The 26348-nt window shown below is 49.1% G+C and overlaps 1 protein-coding gene across 2 annotated transcripts; it reads right to left on the minus strand.

Moving 5' to 3' along the window:
- Positions 1-250: 250 nt before the first annotated feature.
- On the minus strand, positions 251-25693 carry fsd2 (fibronectin type III and SPRY domain containing 2). Of its 2 annotated transcripts, none has more exons than XM_043674589.2 (13): positions 25538-25693; positions 19838-20456; positions 14295-14390; positions 10572-10805; positions 10342-10364; positions 9136-9257; positions 8552-8713; positions 6806-6940; positions 6289-6445; positions 5757-5890; positions 5452-5581; positions 1679-1855; positions 251-518 (listed from the first exon to the last, which is right to left on the minus strand). In XM_043674589.2, the coding sequence occupies exons 2-13, from the start codon at positions 20414-20416 to the stop codon at positions 266-268; spliced, it is 2202 nt and encodes a 733-aa protein (XP_043530524.2). In that variant the 5' UTR covers positions 20417-20456; positions 25538-25693; the 3' UTR covers positions 251-265. The 2 variants fall into 2 exon arrangements, with proteins under 2 accessions (XP_043530524.2, XP_043530523.2); XM_043674588.2 differs by lacking the exon at positions 25538-25693 and adding an exon at positions 24549-25451.
- Between the last annotated feature and the right edge of the window lie 655 nt (positions 25694-26348).

Here is a 26348-nt window from a genome sequence, read left to right on the forward strand (position 1 = left end):
CAGAGTCGAGAGGGTGGTGCTGGAAAAGCACAGCAGGTCAGGCAGCTTCTGAGGAGCAAGAGAGTCGACATTTTGGGCAGGAGCCCTTCATCATCTCTTGCTGCTCGGATGCTGCCTGACCTGCTGTGCTTTTCCAGCTCCATATTCCCCACCATCTCTATAGGAGCTGCTGATGAGAAGCATTGCATATTTCATTGGTATTTTCCTTTTGAGCTAAAGCCTAAATTCACACTACATTTGCTGCAGCTAAAACTGAAGGAAAACTTCATGGTAATCTTATAAACTCAGGGCTAGGAATCCCATGACAGATTTTTAAACTGCCAGGTCCCTCCAAAGCGAAGCAAGGATTGACCAGCTGCTGAAAGGGATGTGAGAACGTGAAGAGATGTTGACGGATGGTAACATTGAAGAAGGACAGTTTGCCCGTGTCGTAGTTCAGGAGAATTCCAATTTGTTTTGGAATTACAGTGATCCTCACGTCTGGGGTGATGCCGTTGTGAAGGAATTCAAATTTATTTCTGTAGATTTAAAACAAAGAGGAAAAACAAACAGCAAAAGGTGTGTGCAGCAGAAGCTGAATTCACTGAATCATGGATCATTTTAGCACAAACAATTTCCCAAAATACACTGGTAAAAAATATCCACTGGCTATTCAAAAACCTCAGTTTAAAATCCACATTTAGATTTCATGACCTTTGGGTCGCTCTGTAATTCCCAGTAATAAAAGGGGGGGGGGGGAGGGTACGGTGAGAGTAAGTGGTCTCCTCCCTCCCAAACATGTAAAGGTCTGGAAGTTCATGGGAGCAGCATCCTGACCTGAAGATACATTACTGTTCTGGTCAGGGCCTGCAGGATTGTGGCTGGATCAAATTCCTGGGATTCCCTCCCTAAGAGCATTGCAGGTCTACCCAAAGCACATGGACTGCAGCGATTAGAGAAGGCAGTTCACCATCACCTTCTCAAGGGGCAACTAGGGACGGACAATAAATGCCGGTCAGCCAGCACTGCCCAGATGCTGAGAAGAAGGTAAGAAAGGGACAGAGAGAGCAGGACCATTCCACTCACAATATGGCATCCTGCCTGGTAGACTCAGCTCACATTCCAGACTTATTTATAAATCAGCCGGCAATTTAATAACAGAATGTACCAGTGAAAGGATTTCCATTCCCCTTCTATCCCACAGGCAAAGCGACTGAGGGGTGCCCCATTGCCCACAGTGAGTCTGGGAGTGAGGGGTACTGTCAATCTCGGGCTATGTTTAATTGTGAAGTTTCCATGTATTCACTCATTGAGCATGTCATCAACAGGAATCAAAGATCAGCACATGGATGGAGAGAATTGGAAAGGAGTTGATCAGCTGCCATAAGAACCTTAATCAAAGAATAATGTGAGGCAGGATCTCTCAATCTTACCTCCTTTCATGCATTTTATTTCTCTCAGATACTGTGCAAAAGAGCTAAACTCACAAAAAGCACATCATCACTAACCAGGGCTGTTAGTCTCAACAAGATTCTGAGAGTCCAGGCTTTGTCAATCAGGATTTAAACCATTAAAGAATCCACAGCAAAGATAATATAGAAAAAGCTTATTAAAGTTATGATTCCAGTGAAGGATTAATGGTTATGTTTCTGATGCTGGACCCTTGCTTTAATTGGATTAGTTTGTGTTCACTCTGTACCTGGTTGGTGAGAGAGTGTGTCTCATGCACCACGATGTGATGTTTGAGCCAATGTAGCTGTCGCGTGAGATGTTGTGGGAGGCAACACCAATCCTGTATTCTGTCAGTTCAGTCACTTCAATCTCCCAGTAATGTTTTCCTCGGACAGGCACTAACTGCCCCATGACAGCAGCACAACTATCAATCAGAGCAAGTTACAATGTCAGCCATCAGTCAGATCATGTCAATCCGTGTTACTGAGCATTAACAGAAGATCAAGAGGAGAGATCAATACTTCTAGAATCAGTGATTAAACGCAGTCAAGGCATCAGAACAAGCCTTTCCAGCCAGATCCGCCTACTCCCAGAACCCCTCCCCGGCCCCCGTACCCCTCCAAAAAGAGGACTCTAGTTCCCACCACCTCATTGACATCTGCCAATGTGCATTCAGAATGTCTTTGTGTTACTGTTGTGCTGACATCATCTTCCACAGCTGCAGGTAACCAGAGTGAAGACCCTGAGGAAGCAACAGCCATGGAATTTAAACACATTCACTTCTCCGATTCTGACCTCACCTTATTACCAACAAAGTGTTCAACTCTTAAAGAAGCGTCACCAACTGAACAACATTTGTCAATTCATTAAAATTCATCTGCCCACATCTGGATTTCTGGTTGGCTACAGTGGCCAATCAGGTCATACATCTACCCCAGCTCCTCAGCTATTTGAAAGAATTTCACATCAAGCAAACATTAATTTGTTATTGAAATTCAATGGCTTGTTTATTGCTTAAACAGTAAATAAAGGGGACAGGGAGATAAATAACCAGTTCACCTGATTATTGGACAGAGGGCAAGTGGTCTCTGATGTTATGATATATTTGGATGGGGACAGGGAATGGTGGAAATGCCATTGGATCAGAAATTCAGAGTAATCCTCAGTTCTATCTTAATGGTCTGGGGAGAGGGGTTCAGAACCCACCAGAGTAGTTGGTGGAATTTAAATTAAATCAATAATATCTCATGGGAAACTGGTCTCCGTGAGGGTGATCACCACTGACTGACTGTTGTAAAAAGCCACCAGGTTCACTAATAACCTTCAGTGAAGAAAATCTGCATCTTTAACTGATCTATCTGTGCAGTTGATTTTTAGTTGCCCTCTGAAATGGTTCATGGCACTCAATTCAAGGACAGTTAGGGACAGACAATAATTATTACCTTGTCAGAAATGTATACGTCCCATGAAGGAATGAAGAAAATATAGTTTTCATTGTGGATCTGGAACCTTTACCAAACAAGCAGCAATTTTACAACTCATCATAACAGCCCCTCCACCACTGCTGCACTCCCTCAATACTAACCCTCTGATAGTGCAACGTTCCCTCAGCACTGACCCTCTAAAAGTGCAGCGCTCACCATACTACAGTGCAGTGTCCCCTCAGCACTGACACTGCGGTGCTCCCTCGTCACTGGCTCTCCAACAGTGCTGCACTCCCTCAGCACTAACTCTCCCACATTGCGGCATTCCCTCCACACTGACTCTCCGACAGTGCAGCGTTCCCTCAGCACTGACACTGTTTAGGCCAATTTAGGAATATTGCCTGCAATTCTGGTCTCCTTCCAATTGAAAGGATGTTGTGAATCTTGAAAGGGTTCAGAAAAGATTTACAATTATGTTGCCAGGGTTGGAAGATTTGAGCTATAAGGAGAGGTTGAGTAGGCTGGGGCTGTTTTCCCTGGAGAGTCGGAGGCCGAGGGGTTTATAACATCATGAGGGGCATGGATAGGATAAATAGACAAGGTCTTTTCCCTGGGGTGGAGGAGTCCAGAACTAGAGGGCATAGGTTTAGGGTGAGAGAGGAAAGACATTGACTGGGACTGCCATAGTGTTAAAGGTTTAGATGGAGAGGAATTTCTTAAGTGTGTACAAGAAAATTTTCTGATTCAGTATGTGGATGTACCTACCAGAGAAGGTGCAAAACTTGACCTACTCTTGGGAAATAAGGCAGGGCAGGTGACTGAGGGGTCAGTGGAGGAGCACTTTGGGGCCAGCGACCATAATTCTATTATTTTTAAAATAATGATGGAAAAGGACAGACCAGATCTAAAAATTGCAGTTCTAAATTGGAGAAAGGCCAATTTTGACGGTATTAGGCAAGAACTTTCGAAAGCTGATTGGAGGCAGATGTTCGCAGGTAAAGGGAGGGTTGGAAAATGGGAAGCCTTCAGAAATGAGATAACAAGAATCCAGAGAAAGTATATTCCTGTCAGGGTGAAAGGGAAGGCTGGTAGGTATAGGGAATGCTGGATGACTAAAGAAATTGAGAATTTGGTTCAGAAAAAGAAGGAAGCATATGTCAGGTACAGACAGGACAGATCGAGTGAATCCTTAGAAGAGTATAAAGGCAGTAGGAGTATACTTAAGAAGGAAATCAGGAGGGCAAAAAGGGGACATGAGATAGCTTTGGCAAACAGAATTAAGGAGAATCCAAAGGGATTTTACAAATATATTAAGGACAAAAGGGTAACTTGGGAGAGAATAGGGCCCCTCAAAGATTAGCAAGGCGGCCTTTGTGTGGAGCCACAGAAAATGGGGGAGATACTAAATGAATATTTTGCATCAGTATCTACTGTGGAAAAGGATATGGAAGATATAGACTGTAGGGAAATAGATGGTGACATCTTGCAAAATGTCCAGATTACAGAGGAGAGAGTGCTGGATGTCTTGAAACGGTTAATGGTGGATAAATCCCCAGGACCTGATTATGTATACCCAAGAACTCTGTGGGAAGCTAGAGAAGTGACTGCTGGGCCTCTTGCTTAGATATTTGTATCATCAATAGTCACAGGTGAGGTGCCAGAAGACTGGAGGTTGGCAAATGTGGTGTGACTGTCTAAGAAGGGCGGTAAAGACAAGCCAGGGAACTATAGACCAGTGAGCCTGACCTCGGTGGTGGGCAAGTTGTTGGAGGGAATCCTAAGGGACAGGATGTACATGTATTTGGAAAGGCAAAGACTGAATAGGGATAGTCAACATGGCTTTGTGCGTGGGAAATCATGTCTCACAAACTTGATTGAGTTTTTTGAAGAAGTAACAAAGAAGATTGATGAGGGCAGAGCAGTAGATATGATCTATATGGACTTCAGTAAGGTGTTCGGCAAGGTTCCCCATGGGAGACTGATTAGCAAGGTTAGATCTCATGGAATACAGGGAGAACTCCCTCAGTACTGACCCTTCGTCAGTGCAGCACTCCCTCAGTACTGATCCTCTGACAGTGCCCACTCCCTCAGTACTGACCCTTCAACAGTGTGGCACTCCCTCAGCACTGACCCTCTGAGTGTGGTACTCCCTCAGTACTGACCCTTCAACAGTGTGGCACTCCCTCAGCACTGACCCTCTGAGTGTGGTACTCCCTCAGTACTAACCCCCTGACAGTGTGGCACGCCCTCAGCACTGACCCCCTGACAGTGTGGCACGCCCTCAGCACTGACCCCCTGACAGTGTGGCACGCCCTCAGCACTGACCCCCTGACAGTGTGGCACGCCCTCAGCACTGACCCCCTGACAGTGTGGCACGCCCTCAGCACTGACCCCCTGACAGTGTGGCGCTCCCTCAGTACTGACCCTTCGACAGTGCTGCACTCTCTCAGTGTATTGTGAACTCAAACAAAGTTCATCACCCACTGCCAATGATCACTACCTGACTAGCTGGTGGATGTTCCTGGAGCAGTGGCCAAGCAGTGGCTGCAAGGCAAGGAATCTGAAAATGAGAAGTTATTTAATTTCTGTCACTCACCTTGTGAACCGCTCATCGTAGTTTGGGGAGTCAACACAGACATTATCCTCATTATAAACAATGGTTACTCCATCCTCCAGCAGGGAGAGGGCCAGGTGAGCTGTCTGCTCCATCAGATAGAGCCGATTCCCTGTCACAGACAATTCCAACTTTCAGTTCAGGGTTCCAGCGTTTTCTATTTTAAAATAAAAATTGCAGGGGCTGGAAGTTCAAAACAAAAACAGAAATTGCTGTATCTGTGGAGAGAGACAGTAATCATTCCAGGTCCAGCAATTTCTGCTTTAGTTTTGTCTCTTGTCACTAACCTGTGGTTCGAATGCTAACGGGTGAACTCCTGTCACTGCAGCCGCCTCGGTTCAGTGCTCGGACATAGAACAGATAATTCTCATTGGGCTCCAAATCAACTATTGTTTTGCAGGAAGTGATCCCGGTTAGTGACCTCGACAGAAAGAAGAGATTGTTCACTCAGGACACAACACTCCAGAGAGTAAATCACCAAAAGAAAGAACACACTCCAACTCTTCACAGAGAGAACGCCATTCGGCCCATCACTGTTCCAGATCAGATCGAGCTCACCCGGACCACGAATGGCCCCAACCTGGGGTCACTCATCCAGGGATGGGCTTGACCCGGCTTGTGGGGGGCGTGGGGAGCTCACTCGGGTCAGCAGCTCACGGTATTGGGGTTATTTGGAGAGGGGGGTACTGTAGCCCAGGTTTGCAGCGCCGAGGTTATCTTAACTCCAACCTGAACTGCAGAGCCCGCAGTTGAAATGTTTTCACCAGGTTTAATTTTCGGGTTTGTTCCTGGGGGGGGGGGGGGGGGGTGAGTACTCACTCTGTGAGAGATTCTGTCCAGTCACAGCTGCTGCAGACTTTGCAGAATTCCACGGTGTAGGAATCTGCAGAATTCCTGCCCTCAGATTCCCACTCAATGAGAGCTGCATTCGGACAACTTGCAACTGCTTTGCTGTTGATTGTCGGAGCTAGAGGAACTGAAACAAAGCGAGGTGAATGTCTGCCCCTCAACCAGAACCTGGGAAACTCCAGATCCACATCTGACCCAGTCTCGCAGCAGGTGGACCCTTCTCCCGAAATACCCGCTCCTTCTTCCTAAAGTGAATATCCAAATGGGTTTGACCTTTTTTTTTCTGTCACTTGGTAGCGCAGCAGGAAACCCGGGGTTAACTGTTTGCATTCACATAGCGCCGGGCAGCGCACAGACTGGGCACTACTCCGTTACCCGTTTTACTTTATAACTTCCTCAGACATCGCGTTACACCAGTCTGGTCTGTCACGTTCCGGGGTGTTCCCGATCCCAGCCCCAGTGTCCCACCCCCCTCTCAGGGGGTTACCTGTGGTGTGCTTCGCCCGGTCACTCTCAGGACTTGTCCCGGCCGAGTTTGAGGCTGTAACCCAGAATTCATACACAGTGTTGGGCTTGAGATTTCTCACCGTGTGATACATCTCCTTCACCCTCAGGGACATGTCTGTGGGGGAACAGTAAAGGTCAGAGTGCAGTCAGGAGGTGGGGGCCGAGGGAAGGGAGAATTCACAGAGTTTACCCAACCCCGGGGAGATGTGAGTGAGGATGGGGGGGCAGGGGGGGAGGGGGGGGGATGGTGCTGGGGATGGGGATGGTGCTGGGGATGGGGGTGGGACTGGGGATGAGGGAATGGGGATGGGGATGGGAGGTGGGGTGGGGATAGGGGATGGGGGTTGGGGATGGTGTTGGGGGTTGGGGGCTGGGGATGGGGGTGGGGATGGGGATGAGGGGATGGGAATGGGGATGGGAGGTGGGGTGGGGATAGGGGATGGGGGTTGGGGATGGTGTTGGGGGTTGGGGGCTGGGGATGGGGGTGGGGATGGGGATGAGGGGATGGGAATGGGGATGGGAGGTGGGGTGGGGATAGGGGGTGCGGGTTGGAGGTGGTGGTGGGAGATGGGGTGGGGGCCGGGGATGGGGGTGGGGATGGGGATGGTGCTGGGGATGTGGGGTGGGGCTGGGGATGAGGGAATGGGGATGGGGACGGGAGGTGGGGTGGGGATAGGGGATGGGGGTTGGGGATGGTGTTGGGGGTTGGGGGCTGGGGATGGGGGTGGGGATGGGGATGAGGGGATGGGAATGGGGATGGGAGGTGGGGTGGGGATAGGGGGTGCGGGTTGGAGGTGGTGGTGGGAGATGGGGTGGGGGCCGGGGATGGGGGTGGGGATGGGAATGGTGCTGGGGATGGGGCCTGGGGATGAGGGAATGGGGATGGGGATGGGAGGTGGGGTGGGGATAGGGGGTGGGGGTTGTGGGTGATGGTGGGAGATGGGGTGGGGGCAAGGGGTGGGACTGGTTCTGTCGGGGTGAGTCCGGGCCAGAAACGGTGAAGCCCAGACTGACTGCCCAGAGCAAATCCTGCCCGAGACTAACCCGGGACAGTCTCACTCCGAGCCGTTTCCCTCAGGTACAGCCGTGACTGATCGGCTGCTGAAGACCTCACTCAGACCTGACCATCAGACTCCATTCTCTGTGCAACCCGCCCATGTCTGGGGCTGTTGCCTGACCCACATTGGCTGTGATCAGGGCAGTTGCCCCCTCACACAGATCCCTCCAGACCTCCGCCATCTCCTCCAGCCCCCGATCCTGCTCCTGTTTCCCGAGTGTCACCGCCAGGGGGCACAGTGTCAGAGCCAGGCCCAAAGAACCCCCCCTCCCCGTGTCCTGGACCCCCTCACCCCCTACCCCAACACACCCCAGGGAACTCAACATGTCGAGGGCTCAGCTCAGCCCCTGTGCAGCCTGCAATCCCCCTCCCCATCCACTCCCTCACCGCAACTCCTTCACCCTCACCCCAACTTCCACACCGGTCTCCCCATCCAGTTCCCCACCCCAACCCCTTTACCCCAACTCTCATCCCCACTTCTCCAAACCCCTGCCCTCACCACCACCCCAACTCCCACATTCTCTCCCCACCCACTCCCCCAAAAACCTCCCCACTCAATCCCCCCACTCACCCACCTACTCCCCCACACCAACCCCCAAATCCCCATTCTCCTATTCCAACCCCTAGACCCATACCCCCCAACCTTGCCCCATCCTCCTCCACACAAACCTGCTGCCCCCTGCTGGCTGGGGCTCGTCTCTCGGGTCACCTCTCGGTAATGAAGCTGATAAAACTCCACCGTGTCATCAGCTGAAAGACTCCAGCTCACTCTCACTGAGTCACTGCTCCCTGTACCTGGGGCTTGAGGGCACATTGAAGGGGCCGAGGGAACTGGCAAAGAAAACACATCGTAATGTCTCCGAGTTCATGAACCCCCTATACCTCACTCCCGCTGGAATGGATTTTGTAAATCTGGCATTTCAGTATGTGCAGAAGTGGCTGGAGCTCAGAGGGAGGGTAATGTTTGGTTCAATGACTTCAGGTGACCCAGTGATGCCCATCAGCATGTGGGCAATATCCAACAAGACTGGATGTGTTAGTGACAGAGAGTGAGTGTGTCAGGGTAGGTATCTGTGTGTCAGAGTGGGGGTGAGTGTATCAGCATGAGGGTGTGTGTGTGTGTGTCAGTGTGGGGGTCAGTGCAGGGGTGTGTGATGGATGGGAGTAAGTGTGTGGGGATGAGTGTGACAGTGTGGGGGTGTCAGTGTATGGGGGTGAGTGTGACAGTGTGAGGGGGTGGGTGTGTTACATACCTGGGAGACTGCTGATTGTATCTATTAACCGCTGCACCTCAGGCATATCTGTTGGGAATTTCTCAAATTCAGTTGTTGTAGGTAACTCCGGGTTAAAGTCCACTTGAAGAAATTCCTCCAGTCTGTGAGGGGGGAAACAGCAGGTTACTGATGGGAACGAAAGTATCGCTGGGACATTTGTGTAGGTCCCTCAGGTGGGTAGTACCCTCCGAGTACCATGTTGGCAATGGGATCCCAGTCCTGGACCAGAGCCACCCAGCAGCCAGGAGTGTGCCTTGACCACTGAGCCAATCCGTGATGCCTTTAATGCCATCCTGACTGAAATAGGCTGAGTCAGGCACAGTTCTTACTGCTACTATACCCTCCCCATGTAACTATAATGGGTGGGGGTGGGGGTGGGGGTGGGTGACACATTCACTGGATGAATGTGCATTGAACTTGTTCCCATCTCAGTTCATATTGGAAGCAGCATGTTAGAAACTTGTTCAGAGTGAGAGCTATGTTGATTAGATTGTTGCTCTAATCCTTGATTTAATCTCATCAAATTGAGGTGTTGATGAATCAAAGCTTTCTACTTTTATTTTTGTCCAGCATTAACGCTGAGCATTTCCAATGGGTATTAAATGTAAAATAATACTCACATGGCACTGGCCCATCCTGACGGCTGTTTATTCAATGAGAAATACAACTGAAGGAGCTTGTGATTCAATCTCTGGGAATCCAATTTTATCAGTGACAAAAATATCACCATCATGCACGATTATTTTCCTTAATGGAGTCCATCCAAACCCACAGTACTTCATTCCAACATCCATGCAGCATCCACTATCCCAATGCAATTCCCAGTTCTCTCACCAGCCACCACATCACCTCTCTGAGTGAGACTATTCAGTGATGGTTATCATTGGGTTTACATTCACTAGAATTGGGCTGGAAGAAATGTGCTCCCACCCCAATAACATCCTGCAATCAGCACAAAATTAGAAATGACATAAACAGACATCGGGGACAATGTAACTATCAAACAATCAGCATGTTCCAGTGCAGGATCTGGCAGCAGAGATCCCACTTATGGGGAAATACAATCCAGGACGAAAGGTTTACACCAACCCTTTATCAGTTAATCGAATAATTAAGAAAAGGATCTCACAGACGCAGTGAGCCAGGCAGTATTACTACAAATGCAGTGAGCCATGCCAGAGTTACCTGGCCAGTGCTGTTTGTCCATCCTGTTGTTGGAGAAAAAAGAAGATTCAGTATTCTTCAAAAATGTCTGATGCTTAACAAAAATAAAAGTAGTTGAATTATCTTTCAACGCAGAACTACCAGTGCTTTGATTCAATTCTCCCAATCCCCAACATGGCTTTGAGACCTCTGCTAGGATAACCCAGCATTAACATCCTTACAGAAATGTCCGAAATTATCTATGTGTTCACCTTCAGAAAGGTTTGCTTGTCTTCAGTCTTGAAAAGTTCCTCAGTGGACTCAATCAGTTCTTTGTACAGGTCAATGTTCTGCCCACAGCTCACCAGCTCCCCGTATAATTTCTCAAGTTTCAGTTTCTTCTCCTCTTCTAGCTCCTGGCACCTGTCTTCATAGCGTTGCACTAGAAACTGCATCAAGTCATCATACTGCAACTCCAAGTAATGTTGCTGTTTACCAATATTCTCCTGTTGGTCCAAAATAATTTGGTGTTAAAATGTGGTGTTTGAGTATCTGTGAAGATCATTAGCCAGATTAACTTTGCTCTCTGTATGAGGGAGCTCTGCTGTGCTAGTTAATCAGACCCTGCTGGTAGGACTCTGAGTTATTCTGGCAATGAGTGCTTTGATATGTTGCAGTTGGAGTTATGGGCAATGATGGGAGAGATGTTTTTGAGTTATGTGGCTGACCAGGTGTCCCTCCCATTCCTACCTGCTGCTTTTGTGTCGGTTGCAGGATGTAGAAGTTGATGACCAAGCCAGTTCTGCTGCATTGTGAAGATACCTTCCTTAACCATCCTGGAGGAGGACTTGATACTGGAGCCTCTGGTTCAAAGGCAGGGACTCTACCCATTGCACCATAAGAGCTCAAACTCAGAGCTAGAAATGGAAAGAAACAATCAGGAATCCCAGGTCCAGTCATTCCCGTGGGAATTACAGTTAGAGAGGGATTGGACTTGGCTCTGATGTTGCTTCTGTCCGATCAGTTGCTGACCATTCCCTTTTCATCTTACCTCTGATGAATCATACATTGCTCAGCTATTGGAGGACAGGCACTTTTTGTGGAAATACTGGAATTACCAGTAAGAGTCTAGCCTTTCACACAGGGCCTTGAATTTTCGCTGGTCTACTTCCTGAAGCGGTCTAATCTCTTTTAGGGAAAGAAATCTGCTGTCCTTACCCAATCTAGTTTACATGTGACTCCAGACCCACAACAATGTGTTTGAATCTTAACTGCCCTCTAGGCAATTAGAGGTGAGTCATAAATACTGGCCCAGCCAGTGATGCCCACATCTCTGAATGAACATAAAAGGACAGCACAGAGAGCACTGGACCACAGGAACAGAAGAAAGTCATTCAGATTTTTCATTGCTGATCTGAGTCTTAGCTCCATTTATCTTTTTACACAGATTCCTGCAACGAGAGGAGAGGTTAAATAACAATAAAATGTGTACAATTTTTAACGAGGTGAAGATAAATGGTCATTGACTTGAAATATTAATGTGATCTCTCTCCACAAGTGCTGTCTGATCTGCTGAATGTTTACAATATATTGTGGGTTTTTTTAATTACAGCTTTCCAGTATTGCAGTACTTTGTTTTGGTGAGGGTTAATGCTGAGCAGATGATCTCTTTGAGGGGACAGTCTAGAACTGGGAATCACGATCTTACTAGAAGGATTTGTCCATTTAGGATTGAGACTCAGAGGAATGTTTTTGTTCAGATGGTGGTGAAGTTTTGGAATTCTGCTCCCCAGACGGATGTAAAAGCTCAGTCACTGAGTATATGCAAGACTGAGGCCAGTAACCTTTCAGGAGATGGGGATAAACTGGAACAGAGCTGATGTCAAAATTCACTATGATATCAGTCATTGGTGGAGCTAGTGCCAGGGATTAAATGGCTTATTCCTCCTGCTCCAACTCCTTTCTGTTTCTACTGAATAAATGTCTAGCCATCTTCAATTTGAACACTTCAATTATATCTCAGCAAACACAGCCACTTGAGGAAGAGAGTTACAGATTTTTGTCTTTGTGAAAACATCTTCTGATCTTATTGTGGAATTGTTCTAGTGCTATAAAGTTTTACAGCATGGAAACCAACTCTTTGGGCCAAGGGGCAGCATGATGGTTAGCACTGCTGCCTCACAGCACCAAGGACCTGGATTCAATTCCACCCCCAGGCAACTGTCTGTGTTCAGTTTGCACATTCTCCCTCGGTTTCCATTGGGAGCTCTGGTTTCCTTCCACAGTCAAGAGTTGTGTAGGTTCGGTGAATTAGCCAAGCTAAATAGCGCATCATATCCAGGGATGTGCAGGCTAGGTGGACTAGCCATGGGAAATGTAGGGTTATCTTACTGGGATAGCGTAATGGGGGTGGGATGCTCCTTGGAGAATTGGTTTGGATTCAATGGGCCAAAGGGCCAGCTTCCACACTGTAGAGATTCTATGAAAAACTCATCCATGACAACCAGGTTTCCCAAACTAAATCAGTCTCATTTGTCTGTGTTTGGCCAATATCCATCTAAACCTTTCCTATTCACATACCTGTCCAAATATCTTTTAAACATTGTAACTGTATTTGTATCCACTATTTCCTCTGGCAGTTCAGTCCACAGAACTAGCCTCTGTGTGAAAACGTTGCCCCTCAAGTCCCTTTTAACTCTTTCTCCTCTCACTTCAAAAATATGCTCACTAGTTTTGAACTTCCTGCTCGAAAGAAAAGACCTCGGCTAGTCACCTTACCCATGCCCCTCATGATTTTATAAACCTCTATAAGGTCAGCACTCAACCTCCTGTGCTCCAAGGGAAAATGTCCCAGCCTATCCAGCTTCTCCTCATAACTCAAACCTTCCAGTCTTGTCGATTTTGAAATTGTTGTGGATTTCCACAGCTCAGCATTTAGTTTTCATTGTCTATATCATTTTATTATTTTGAAGACTTTAATCAGATTAGATTAGATTAGATTCCCTACAGTGTGGAAACAGGCCCTTTGGCCCAACAAGTCCACACCGACCCTCTGAAGAGTAACCCACCCAGTGATTAATGTACCTAACACTTTGAGCAATTTAACATGACCAATCCACCCTGACCTGCACATCTTTGGACTGTGGGAGGAAACCGGAGTACCTGGAGGAAATCTTTGAGGAGAAAGTAAGGTCTGCAGATGCTGGAGATCAGAGCTGAAAATGTGTTGCTGGAAAAGCGCAGCAGGTCAAGCAGCATCCAGGGAACAGGAGAATCGACGTTTCGGGCATAAGCCCTTCTTCAGGAATGAGGAAAGTTTGTCCAGCAGGCTAAGATAAAAGGTAGGGAGGAGGGACTTGGCGTCGGAAATGTGATAGGTGGAAAGAGGTCAAGGTGAGGGTGATAGGTCAGACTGGGGTGGGGGCGGAGAGGTCGGGAAGACGATTCTCCTGTTCCCTGGAAACCTCCTCCCTACCTGGAGGAAACCCATGCAGACACAGGGAGAATGTGCAAACTCCACACAGACAGTTGCCCAAGGTTGGAATCGAACCCAGGTCCCTGGGCACTGAGGCATTTCCCCTCACTTTTAAACCCAAGGAAACACTGACAAGTTTATTCTTGTTGATTAGACAAGGTCACAAGGAAGAACGTCCCATGAGATTTTCCCTATCTCCCTGAGGGCAGATGGAGTCTCCCTCTCTCTCTCTCTCTTTCTATTACCACCACTGAGCTGCAGGTGCCAGTGTTGGACTGGATTCATCTGACAAAACAGCAGTGTTCTGAAAACTCATTTAAAGTAAACCTGTTGGACTATAACCTGGTGTCATGTGACTTCTGACCATCACCATTGAAAATCAGGGCCACCTCACACTGAGCTAAATGTATTAAAGGGAGGATGTCAACCTTCTCACACCATCACTGGAGGTGACTTGATGACTCAATGGTGCGTTCATCAGAAGCTGTATGCTGAGAGATGTTTAATGTGAAATACTCACTTCGACAGTGACAAAGATTTCTTCCATGTGACTGACAAATGTCTCCATCTGAACCAGTTGCTGCTCCAGTTTTCTGATGTTGTCCTGACAGTCCATCTGAAAAAATGAGATGTAAGAGGCAGTTGGTCACAGGACTGTTCATGATCATTTATAGAATTGGATAATAATCCCCAGACAGGACAGGACTTGTGGGCTAGAGCTGCCTCTGAACTAGAAGCTTTAGGTTCATGACTCACTGCATAAACACAGTGGCTACAACATCAGGTCAGAAGCTAGGAATATTGGAGGGAAATTTGCGAATGCTCTTCAGGAGGGTTTAAACTAATTCAGCAGGGGGATGGGAACCTGAATTGTAGCTCCATGTACAGGAAGTTGAGAGTAGTGAGGTCAGAAATAAGGTTTCAAGGTCACAGGAGTGCACTGGCAGGCAGGAAGGTGGTGTGAAGTGTGTCTAATGCCAGGAACATCTGAAATAGGGTGGGTGAACTTGCAGCATAGGTTGGCACCTGGGACTTCAATGTTGTGGCCATTTCAGAGACATGGATACAGCAGGGACAGGAATGATTGTTGCAGGTTCCAGGGTTTAGATGTTTCAATAAGAACAGGGAAGATGGTAAAAGAGGCGGAGGTGTGGTCTTGTGGCAGAAAGGACATTTGATGAGGACTTATCTATCGAGGAGTATGGGCTGAGGTTAGAACAGGAAAGGAGAGGTCACCCTGTTGGGAGTTTTCTATCGGCCTCCAAAAAGTTCCAGAGATGTGGAGGAAAGGACAGCAAAGATGATTCTGGATAGGAGTGAAAGTAACAGGTAGTTGTCATGGGAGACTTTAACTTTCCAAATATTGAATACTATAGCTGAAAATGTGTTGCTGGAAAAGCGCAGCAGGTCAGGCAGCATCCAAGGAGCAGGAGAATCAATGTTTCGGGCATGAGCCCTTCTTCAGGAATGAGGAAAGTGTGTCCAGCAGGCTAAGATAAAAGGTAGGGAGGAGGGACTTGGGGGAGGGGCGTTGGAAATGCGATAAGTGGAAGGAGATCAAGGTGAGGGTGATAGGCCGGAGTGGAGTGGGGACGGAGAGGTCAGGAAGAAGATTGCAGGTTAGGAAGGCGGTGCTGAGTTTGAGGGATTTGACTGAGACAAGGTGGGGGGAGGGAAATGAGGAAACTGGTGAAATCTGAGTTCATCCCTTGTGGTTGGAGGGTTCCTAGGCGGAAGATGAGGCGCTCTTCCTCCAACCGTCGTGTTGCTATGGTCTGGTGATGGAGGAGTCCAAGACCTGCATGTCCTTCGTGGAGTGGGAAGGGGAGTTGAAGCCTTGAGCCACAGGGTGGTTGGGTTGGTTGGTCCGGGTGTCCCAGAGGTGTTCTCTGAAACGTTCTGCAAGTAGGCGGCCTGTCTCCCCAATATAGAGGAGGCCACATTGGGTGCAGCGGATGCAATAAATGATGTGTGTGGAGGTGCAGGTGAATTTGTGGCAGATATGGAAGCATCCCTTGGGGCCTTGGAGGGAAGTAAGGGGGGAGGTGTGGGCGCAAGTTTTGCATTTCTTGCGGTTGCAGGGGAAGGTGCCGGGAGTGGAGGTTGGGTTGGTGGGGGGTGTGGACCTGACGAGGGAGTCATGGAGGGAGTGGTCTTTTCGGAACGCTGATAGGGGAGGGGAGGGAAATATATCCCTGGTGGTGGGGTCCGTTTGGAGGTGGCGGAAATGACGACAGATGATACGCTGTATATGGAGGTTGGTGGGGTGGTAGGTGAGGACCAGTGGGGTTCTGTCCTGGCGGCGGTTGGAGGGGCGGGGCTCAAGGGCGGAGGAGCGGGAAGTGGAAGAGATGTGGTGGAGGGCATCGTCAACCACGTCTGAGGGGAAATTGCGGTCTTTGAAGAAGGAGGTCATCTGGGTTGTTCGGTTTGGAACTGGTCCTCCTGGGAGCAGATGCGGCGGAGACAAAGGAATTGGGAATATGGGATGGCGTTTTTACAGGGGGCAGGGTGGGAGGAGGTGTAATCTAGGTAGCTGTGGGAGTCAGTCGGGGGTTTATAGTAAATGTCTGTGTTGATTCGGTCGCCCGAGATAGAAATGGAAAGGTCTAGGAAGGGGAGGGAGGAGTCTGAGACGGTCCAGGTGAATTTGAGGTCGGGGTGGAAGGTGTTGGTAAAGTGGATGAACTGTTCAACCTCCTCGTGGGAGCACGAGGCAGCGCCGATACAGTCATCGATGTAGCGGAGGAAAAGGTGGGGGGTGGTGCCAGTGTAGCTGCGGAAGATGGACTGTTCCACATACCCTACGAAGAGGTAGGCATAGCTGGGGCCCATGTGGGTGCCCATGGCTACTCCTTTGGTTTGGAGGAAGTGGGAGGATTGGAAAGAGAAGTTGTTCAGGGTGAGGACCAGTTTAGTCAGTCGAAGGAGGGTGTCAGTGGAAGGGTACTGGTTGGTACGGCGGGAAAGGAAGAAGCGGAGGGCCTTGAGTCCTACGTGATGGGGGATGGAGGTGTACAGGGACTGTATAGACTATCACCTGATGAAGGAGCGTCACTCCGAAAGCTAGTGTGCTTCCAATTAAACCTGTTGGACTATAACCTGGTGTTGTGTGATTTTTAACTTTGTACACCCCAATCCAACACTGGCATCTCCAAATCATAGTTCAGGTAGTTATGATTGGTCAGTTTTTGTCCAATGTGTGCAGACGGGTTTCCTGACACAGTATGTAGATAGGCCAACAAGGGGCGAGGCCACATTAGATTTGGTACTGGGTAATGAACCAGACCAGGTGTTAAATTTGGAGGTAGGTGAGCACTTTGGTGAAAGTGACTACAATTTGGTTACATTTACTTTAGCGATGGAAAGGGATAGGTATATACCACAGGGCAAGAGCTATAGCTGGTAGAAAGGCAAATATGATGCGATTAGGCAAAATTTAGGATGCATAGGATGGGGAAGGAAACTGCAGGGGATGGCCATAGCTAAAATGTGGAGCTTGTTCAAGGAACAGCTACTGTGGGTCCTTCATAAGTAAGTATCTATCAGGCAGGGAGGAAGTGGTCGAGCGTGGAACAGTGGTTTACTAAAGATGTTGAGTCTCTTGTCAAGAGGAAGAAGGAGGCTTATGAAAAGATGAGACATAAAGGCTCAGTTAGGGGCTTGAGAGTTACAAGTTAGCCAGGAAGGATCTAAAGAGAGAGCTAAGAAGGACCAGGAGGGGACATGATAGTTTTTGGCAAGTAGGATCAAAGAAAACCCTAAAGCTTTCTATAGCTATGTCAGGAATAAAAGAATGACTATAAGGACAGTAGTGGGAAGTTGTGCGTGGAGTCTGAGGAGATAGGAGCGGCGCTAAATGAATATTTTTTGTCAGTTTTCACACAGGAAAAAGACAATGTTGTCAAGGAGAATACTAACATACAGGCTATTAGACTAGACAACATTGAGATTCATAAGGAGGAGGTGTTAGCAATTCTGGACCGTGTAAAAATAGGTAAGTCCCCGGGCCAGATGGGATATATTCTAGGATTCTCTGGGTAACTAGGGAGGAAATTGCAGAGCCTTTGCCTTTGACCTTTATGTCATCATTGTCTACAGGAATAGAAGACTGGAGGATAGCAAATACTGTTCCCTTGTTCAAAGAGGGAAGTAGAAACAACCCTGGTAATTATAGACCAGTGAGCCTTACTTCAATTGTGGGTAAAGTGTTGGAAAGGGTTATAAGAGATATGTTTTATAATAATCTAGAAACGAATAAGTTGATTACGGATAGTCAACATGGTTTTGTAAGGGATAGGTCATGCCTCACAAACCCTATTGAGTTTTTTGAGAAGGTGACCAAACAGGTGGATGAGGGTAAAGTAGTGGATGTGATGTATCTGGATTTCAGTAAAGCATTTGATAATGTTCCCCATGGTAGGCTATTGCAGAAAATTTGGAGATATGGGATTGAGGGTGATTTAGCAGTTTGGATCAGAAATCGGCTAGTTGTAAAAAAAAAAGAGGGTGGTGGTTGATGGTAAATGTTCAACCTGGAGTTCAGTTACTAGTGGTGTACCGCCAGGGTCTGGTTTGGGGCCACTGCTGTTTGTCATTTTTATAAATGACCTGGATGAGGGCTTAGAAGGATGGGTTAGTAAATTTGCGGATGACACTAATGTTGGTGGAATTGTGGACAATGGAGAAGGATGTTGCAGGGTACCGAGGGACATAGATAAGCTGCAGAGCTGGACTGGGAGGTGGCAAATGGAATTTAATGCAGAAAAGTGTGAGTTGGCTCACTTTGGAAGGAGTAACAGGAATACAGAATACTGGGCTAATGGTAAGGTTCTTGGTAGTGTGAATGAGCAGAGAGATCTCGGTGTCCAGGTGCATAGATCCCTGAAAGTTGCCACCCAGGTTGGTAGGGTTGTTAAGAAGGCATCTGGTGTGTTAGCTTTTATTGATGGCGGTATTGAGTTTCAGAGCCGTGAGGTCATGTTGTAGCTGCACAAACCTCTGGTGTGGCTGCACTTGGAGTATTGTGTACAGTTCTGGTCGCTGCATTATCAGAAGGATGTGGAAGCTTTGGAAAGAGTGCAGAGGAGATTTACCAGAATGTTGCCTGGTATGGGGGAAGGTCTTATAAGGAAAGGTGAAGGGACTCGAGGCTGTTTTCATTAGGGAGATGAAGGTTGAGAGGTTCTTAGTAGAGACATACAAGATAATCAGAGGATTAGATCGGGTGGGCACTGAGAGTCTATTTCCTAGGATGGAGATGGCTAGCACGAGGGGGCATAGCTTTAAATTGAGGGGTGATAGATATATGACAGTTGTCAAGAGGCAGGTTCTTTATTCAGAGAGTAGTAGGGGCGTGGAATGCCCTACCTGCAACAGTTGTAGACTCGCCAACTTTAAGGAGGGGAAAGTGAGGACTGCAGATGCTGGAGACCAGAGCTGAAAAATGTGGTGCTGGAAAAACACAGCAGGTCAGACAGCATCTGAGGAGCAGGAGAATCGACGTTTCGGGCATAAGTCCTTCTTCAGGAATGCTAATTTTAAGGGCATTTAAATGGTCATTGAATAAACATGTGAACGATAATAGAATGCTATAGGGTAAGTGGGCTTCAGATTGTTTTCACAGGTGGGCTCAACATTGAGGGCTGAAGGGCCTGTACTGCGCTATGTTCTACGTTCTATGTATACTGCAGCAAGTGACCCCTCAAAGCCTGTCCCCCATCTACAAGGCACAAGTCAGGAGTGTGATGGATTACTCCCCACTTTCCCTGGATGGGGGCAGCTCCAACAACACTCAAGAAGATTAACACCATCCAGGACAAAGCAGCCCCCGCTTGGTTGGCGCCACATCCACAACTTCCCCTCCCGCAGCACTTTACTCGCCCGGAATAATTTGGGATCTATGTGGTTTGCTGCACTGCCTTTATTCCTGATGAGGCGTCGATTTTCCTGCTCCTCGGATGCTGCCTGAGCTGCTGTGCTCTTCCAGCACCACTCTGGTCCAGAATCTGGTTCCCAGCATCCGCAGTCATTGTTTTTACCTCTTTAGTTTTTGGGATCTACCTTCGCAGCTTCTACAGCCAATGAGAGAGGAGCCACTCGGTGGTGTCTGTGGGATCCAAACAGCTTTTCAAAAGCAGGAATTGGGATCCCGCAGGTTTGGCAAAACACATCCGGAACCGTGCCCTCAGGAAGCTGCCTGTTTTGCGGATCACCCTCCGACTCCCTTGTCAATGGCCCGGGATTCCAGCGATCCAGGGGGATCCTGTCTGGGAGATCTGGGCTGGGGCTCAGGGCTGGATCACTGCACGGGCTGCAGGCGCTCTCTGAATCCACAACTTGCAGAAAGGGGTCGAACACCGCGGCGGGGGGGAAACTGGGGGCCTCCGGCGGGCTGGCCTCTCGGGGCAGGCCCCAGCTGCGAGCGGGTCCCGGCTGCTCCTCCGGGGCGGCCAAACCGCTTCTCCCAGCGGCCGGCTCCCCGGGGTCGTACAGCTCCGTGCGGGAGAAGCGGAGACTGTCCCCGTTCCCCGGTCTCTCCTGCCCCAGCAGCCTCTCTCCCCGGGACTCCGCGCCTTCTCCGAGGCTCTGCTCCCCCGAAGCCTCTCTGCTGCTCACACTGGCCATTTCATTCAGGGCCATGGTTCACAGGTTCCAGAGTCAGCTTCACTTCCCCCGAATCCTGCAGAAAGCAAACACATGACAGCAGTTTTAACAACCTCTTCACCTCCTTAACAATCCCGTTCACAGATGCTTCCAAGAACTGAAGAAAATTACCTGGAAGTCAGAAAATAACCGGGGATGAGTGAGTGTGGGTATTGGAGTGTGTCTGTGTGAGTGTGTCGGTGAGTGAGTGTGGGTATTGGAGTGTGTCGGTGTGAGTGTGTCGGTAAGTGAGTGTGGGTATTGGAGTGTGTCTGTGTGAGTGTGTCGGTGAGTGAGTGTGGGTATTGGAGTGTGTCAGTGAGTGAGTCTGGGTATTGGGTGTGTCAGTGAGTGAGTGTGTCAGTGAGTGAGTGTGGGTATTGGGGTCTGTCAGTGAGTGAGTGTGGGTATTGGAGTGTGTCTGTGTGTGTGTCGGTGAGTGAGTGTGGGTATTGGGGTCTGTCAGTGAGTGTGTCGGTGAGTGAGTGTGTCAGTGAGTGAGTGTGGGTATTGGGGTCTGTCAGTGTGTGTGTCGGTGAGTGAGTGTGGGTATTGGAGTGTGTCTGTGTGAGTGTGTCGGTGAGTGAGTGGGTATTGGAGTGTGTCAGTGAGTGAGTGTGTTGGTGAGTGTGTCGGTGAGTGAGTGTGGGTATTGGAGTGTGTCAGTGAGTGAGTGTGTCGGTGAGTGAGTGTGGGTATTGAAATGTGTCAGTGAGTGAGTGTGTTGGTGAGTGTGTCGGTGAGTGAGTGTGGGTATTGGAGTGTGTCAGTGAGTGAGTGTGTCGGTGAGTGAGTGTGGGTATTGGAATGTGTCAGTGAGTGAGTGTGTCGGTGAGTGAGTGTGGGTATTGGAGTGTGTCAGTGAGTGAGTGTGTCGGTGAGTGAGTGTGGGTATTGGAATGTGTCAGTGAGTGAGTGTGTTGGTGAGTGTGTCGGTGAGTGAGTGTGGGTATTGGAGTGTGTCAGTGAGTGAGTGTCGGTGAGTGAGTGTGGGTATTGGAGTGTGTCTGTGAGTGAGTGTGTCGGTGAGTGAGTGTGGGTATTGGAGTGTGTCAGTGAGTGAGTGTGTCGGTGAGTGAGTGTGGGTATTGGAATGTGTCAGTGAGTGAGTGTGTTGGTGAGTGAGTGTGGGTATTGGAGTGTGTCAGTGAGTGAGTGTGTCAGTAAGTGAGTGTGGGTACTGGAGTGTGTCGGTGAGTGAGTGTGGGTATTGGAGTGTGTCAGTGAGTGAGTGTGGGTATTGGGTGTGTCAGTGAGCGAGTGTGTCGGTGAGTGAGTGTGGGTATTGGAGTGTGTCGGTGGGTGAGTGTGGGTATTGGAGTGTGTCAGTGAGTGTGGGTATTGGAGTGTGTCAGTGAGTGTGGATATTGGAGTGTGTCGGTGAGTGAGTGTGGGTATTGGAGTGTGTCGGTGAGTGAGTGTGTCGGTGAGTGAGTGTGGGTATTGGAGTGTGTCGGTGAGTGAGTGTGGGTATTGGAGTGTGTCAGTGAGTGTGGGTATTGGAGTGTGTCAGTGAGTGTGGGTATTGGAGTGTGTCGGTGAGAGTGTGTCAGTGAGCGTTAGTATAGGGAAGTGTGTTGGGGACACACTTTAAGGGCATTTAAATGGTCATTGGATAGGCATATGGACGAGAATGGAATACTCGTAGGTTAGATGGACTTCAAATTGGTTTCACAGGGCGGTACAACATGGAGGGCCGAAGGGCCTGTACTGCGCTGTAATGTTCGATGTTCTACATGAATGTGAGTTCTGTGACTCTGCATGTTTGCTTTGTGTTCAAATGTGTTTTGGACCATTGATTTTTTTTAAAAGATAAAGTTTTGACAATCACTCTCCATTTGCCCCCCTGTCCATCTGTCTAGCTCCTGTCTGCTTTAGTTTCAGCCTGTCTCAGATTCCGCTGCAGCGGGTTCTCACTGTCAGTGTGAGCTATTTTGAAACACTCTGGGAGTGCCTTTCCCGAGTCTTTACATCGCTCGTCGATGTTTTGGACTCTTTAGCATCACCACAGACCAAGGGCCGGGTGGTACTGGTGTTATATGAGACTCGGGTGTTTTTCGTCAGCGGGGGTCTCGGACCTGCCTGGTGTTAATGGATGGGCGCCCCCTTTTTTATTTTTATGTCATTTTTTGGTGGGGGTTAGCCGATCCTTGTCTCGGTGAAAGATTTTTTTATCACCTTCTGCTCACTTGTCACTGAAGAGTTGTAATAATTCGAGTGTCAGTGACAAAGTGAGTCTTGATGTCTTTTGGACCAATGTCTCAAATCTCTGGATGCCGAGGAATTTCATGAGGCATGCCTTGTGTTTGTAATGACTATTCCCATTTCAGGAACCTCTCACAAACCCACAGCCAAACCGCAACATTTCCACCTCCAGCTGAATCACTCTGCCCCTGCTCAAGTGGGTTTTAAAGTTATGCTTTTAAGTAACAATTTGACACCTTCTGACTCCAATTAATGTTATTATTTTGTTTTCTCAAGTTGCTCCTGTCTGTCTTTGAGTCGGTCTATTTCACGCTCCCCTCCATTTCCTCTCCCTCCCCCTCTGACCCCGTCTATTATTCTCTCTCTCTGCTTCATTCTGATATTCCCTCGGTTTCTCACACTCTCACTCTCTTCCTCCGAGCTTCCAGCTGAGAACTTCAGCATCGAGTTAGATCCAATAACACCAATGAGATTTGTAAAAGCAGAAATACTCTCTGTTCCGCTGGGCAGACCAAACACAGCACTTTCCGCTCTGTCTGTAGGAATGAGCCTGACATTGCTGTTTGATTAAACCGCCCTGCTCCGGGCTTGCTGCAGAGTTCAGGTAAAGCACACTCGAGGAAGTCCACCTCACTTTCTGCTCAGGCACTTTACAGACTCGAGCTTGCCACATTGTATTCCATAACTTTAGAACAAAAACAGAAGTTGCTGGAAAAGCTCAGCAGGTATGGAGCATCTCGAAGAGAAATCCGGGCTAACGGTTTCGGGTCCAGCGAGCTTCCTCAGAGCTGATTGTCAATTGTCCAGACGGAGTATTTACCGGTGTTTCTGTGACGGGTTGGAACTGGGCAGGCAGGGGATTACAATATTTTAGTCAACGTGGTTTCCCTCGCTCTGGGTGAACACCTCACACAGCCCTCTATTGTCTTGCAGCTGTTCCTAAACACCTCCGGGAGTTAATCGGTGAGACCCCACTCTGGCCTGAGTCTCACACGGTTTATAAACAGACTTCTCAAAAGCCACCGCCGTTCCCGAACCAATTCCCCCTCCCCCAGCCTGCACCGACTTTACAATCTCAGGCCGGTCCTGCCCGCTATACCGTTGCTAGCTCTGTACCCACTGCCACATTATGACTCTGGCTCTGTGCCCAGTGCCACATTTTGAGCTAGACACTGTACCCAGTGCCACATTGTGAGCTTGGCCATGTACCCAGTGCCACATTGTGAACCAGGCCCTGTCCCCAGTGCCACATTGTGAGCCAGATACTGTACCCACTGCCACATTGTGAGCCTTGCTCTGTACCCACGCCACTTTTTGAGCCTGGTTCTGTACCCAGTGCCATATTGTGAACCAGGCCCTGTGCCCACTGCCACATTGTGAGCCTGGCTCTGTACCCAGTGCCACATTGTGAACCAGGCCCTGTACCCAGTGCCATATTGTGAGCCAGACCCTGTACCCACTGCCACATTATGACTCTGGCTCTGTACCCAGTGCCACATTGTGAACCAGACCCTGTACCCAGTGCCATATTGTGAGCCAGACCCTGTACCCAGTGCCACATCGTGAGCCAGGCCCTGTGCCCACTGCCACATTGTGATCCTAGCTCTGTACCCAGTGCCACATTGTGAACCAGTGCCATATTTAGTGCCAGACCCTGAGCTCCTCCACTTCAATCATTGCTGAGGCTTACAAAGAAACACAACGAGCAGTAAGAACTTTCTGGAACACCGAGCGTACGGCATAAGGAAAGAAATTCTGGGAGTACGCAGTGATCTGCAAGGTCTAAAAATAAATGGGAAGTGAGACATGTGTACGTTAGGGTTCAGCTGGTAGGGACTCGGCTGAAACTGAGCTTCACAATCTGTCCCTCAGTGATTCAAATCTTCTCTGATTCACTCAAAACCACATTGTTCAGCATTCTTACCTGGCCAGGAAGTTTCCTTCCTTCATTTCCTCCCTCAGTGTCTCCCTGGGGCTGGGGCTGGGGCTAGGGCTGGGGCTGCGGCTGGGGTATTTTTAGCAGCGGTTAGTGACACTGTCTCAGTGACAATGACGTTCAGCAAAGTTCGAGACTGAGCAAAGATTGCAAACATCCAAAGAGACGCAAGAGGGAATCAGTTGAAGTCAAAGTTATGGACATAACAAGGCAGCATTTAACGCCCGATACAATGGGAGGATTGAAGAAAGTCAGGAAATCATTCCTTGTCAAAACTCCACCGAATTCCAGGTAAAAACAATGACTGCAGATGCTGGAAACCAGATTCTGGATTAGTGTTGCTGGAAAAGCACAGCAGTTCACGCAGCATCCAAGGAGCAGTAAAATCGACGTTTCGGGCAAAAGCCCTTCCTGAACCGCTGTGCCCTTCCAGCACCACTAATCCAGAATCCACCGAATTCCAGGTCAGTCAGCATCGGAGAGTTGGCTCAGAACACCCTCCATCCATTCTCACTCCTGAGCCTTCGCGGGCAGGATGGGCCGACTGGGCTCTTTCTGTGCCGTAAACTTTCTAAGGTCAACGTGACCTGGTGAGCCTCTCTTCCGGATGAACATTGGAGAATAGTATCGAGAGAAAAGAACCACGGAGTCTGGGAAACCATTTGTGCCTATTGGCAGAATACAATGAGATGGGACCAAGAGATGACCATTCAGCCGGTCGAGCCTGTTCTGCACAGGGCGAAAGTGAGGACTGCAATAGCTGGAGATCAGAGTCTAGATCAGAGCGGTGCTGGAAAAGCACAGCAGGTCAGGCAGCATCCGAGGAGCAGGAGAGTTAACATTTCGGGCAAAGGTCCTGCACAGTCTATTTCAGAATTGAAGAAGTGTGGACTTGTTGGGCCGGAGGGCCTGTTTCCACACTGTAGGGAATCTAATCTAATCTAATCTAAAAAAGTCACTGGACTCGAAATGGTTACCTTGTTTCTGTCTGTCCAGATGCTGCCAGATCTGCTGAGTTTCTCCAACATTCTCGGTGTTTATTTCAGATTTCCAGCACCCGCTGTATTTTGCCTTCTCAGGGGAAACATCTTTCTTGCCGAAATTTTCATAAGATCATCCTTCATTTTTCGGAATTCTACAGAGAGTGGTACAAGAAGAAAAGGGAGATGGGGCTCTCTAAACCCCTTCCACAATCTGCAGCTGAATACGGGGCGGGGTTAGGGGATGGGGAAGGGGGTGTGGTTAGATATGGGGGCGGGGTAAGGCTGGGGATGGGGGTGTGGTTAGATGTGGGGGCGGAGTAAGGCTGGGGATGGGGGTGTGGTTAGATATGGGGGCGGGGTAAGGCTGGGGAAGGGGGTGTGGTTAGATGTGGGGGCGGGGTAGGGGTTTGGGGAAGGGGGTGTGGTTAGAGGTAGGGGCGGGGTGAGGACATGGGGCGGAGTTTAAGAAAGTGGCGAGGTTGCCTCGGAGGGCGGGATCTAGTGCAGGGGCGGGGCTAGGACTGCGGGAGGAGGTGTGGTTATATATAGGGGTGGGGTTAGAAGATAGGGCGGGGTTTGTCGGACGGAAGGGGCGTGGCCGAATAGCAGGCGGGGTCGTGCGCTATGGCGTGCCCTGGAGCAAGGGTCACGGAAACGGCGGTGACATGACCGGCGGGCGGGTCTAGTGTAGGCGCGGGGGCGGGGTTAGTGGCCGGGGCGGGATCAGCGGCAGGGGGCGGGGTCAGGGTCAGGGGGCTGGGGTAGGGGGCGGGGACTGCGGCAGGGGGCGGGGACGGCGGCAGGG

The sequence above is a fragment of the Chiloscyllium plagiosum genome, unplaced genomic scaffold (assembly GCF_037043375.1).
Source record: "Chiloscyllium plagiosum isolate Xiang-an unplaced genomic scaffold, Cpla_swu_hap1 HiC_scaffold_39, whole genome shotgun sequence".
Lineage (NCBI taxonomy): Eukaryota > Metazoa > Chordata > Chondrichthyes > Orectolobiformes > Hemiscylliidae > Chiloscyllium > Chiloscyllium plagiosum.

Bases quoted from the DNA above. Each gene is read 5' to 3' on its own strand.
- fsd2 (XM_043674589.2), bottom strand. From the start codon at position 20,416: ATGGCCCTGAATGAAATGGCCAGTGTGAGCAGCAGAGAGGCTTCGGGG. The intron at 9,258-10,341 runs GTAACTCTGGCA...CCCCCCTCACAG, and splicing joins GGACAAACAGCACTGGCCAG to ACTGGAGGAATTTCTTCAAG. The intron at 6,941-8,551 runs GTTTGTGTGGAG...GTTCCCCCACAG, and splicing joins CAGCCAGCAGGGGGCAGCAG to ACATGTCCCTGAGGGTGAAG.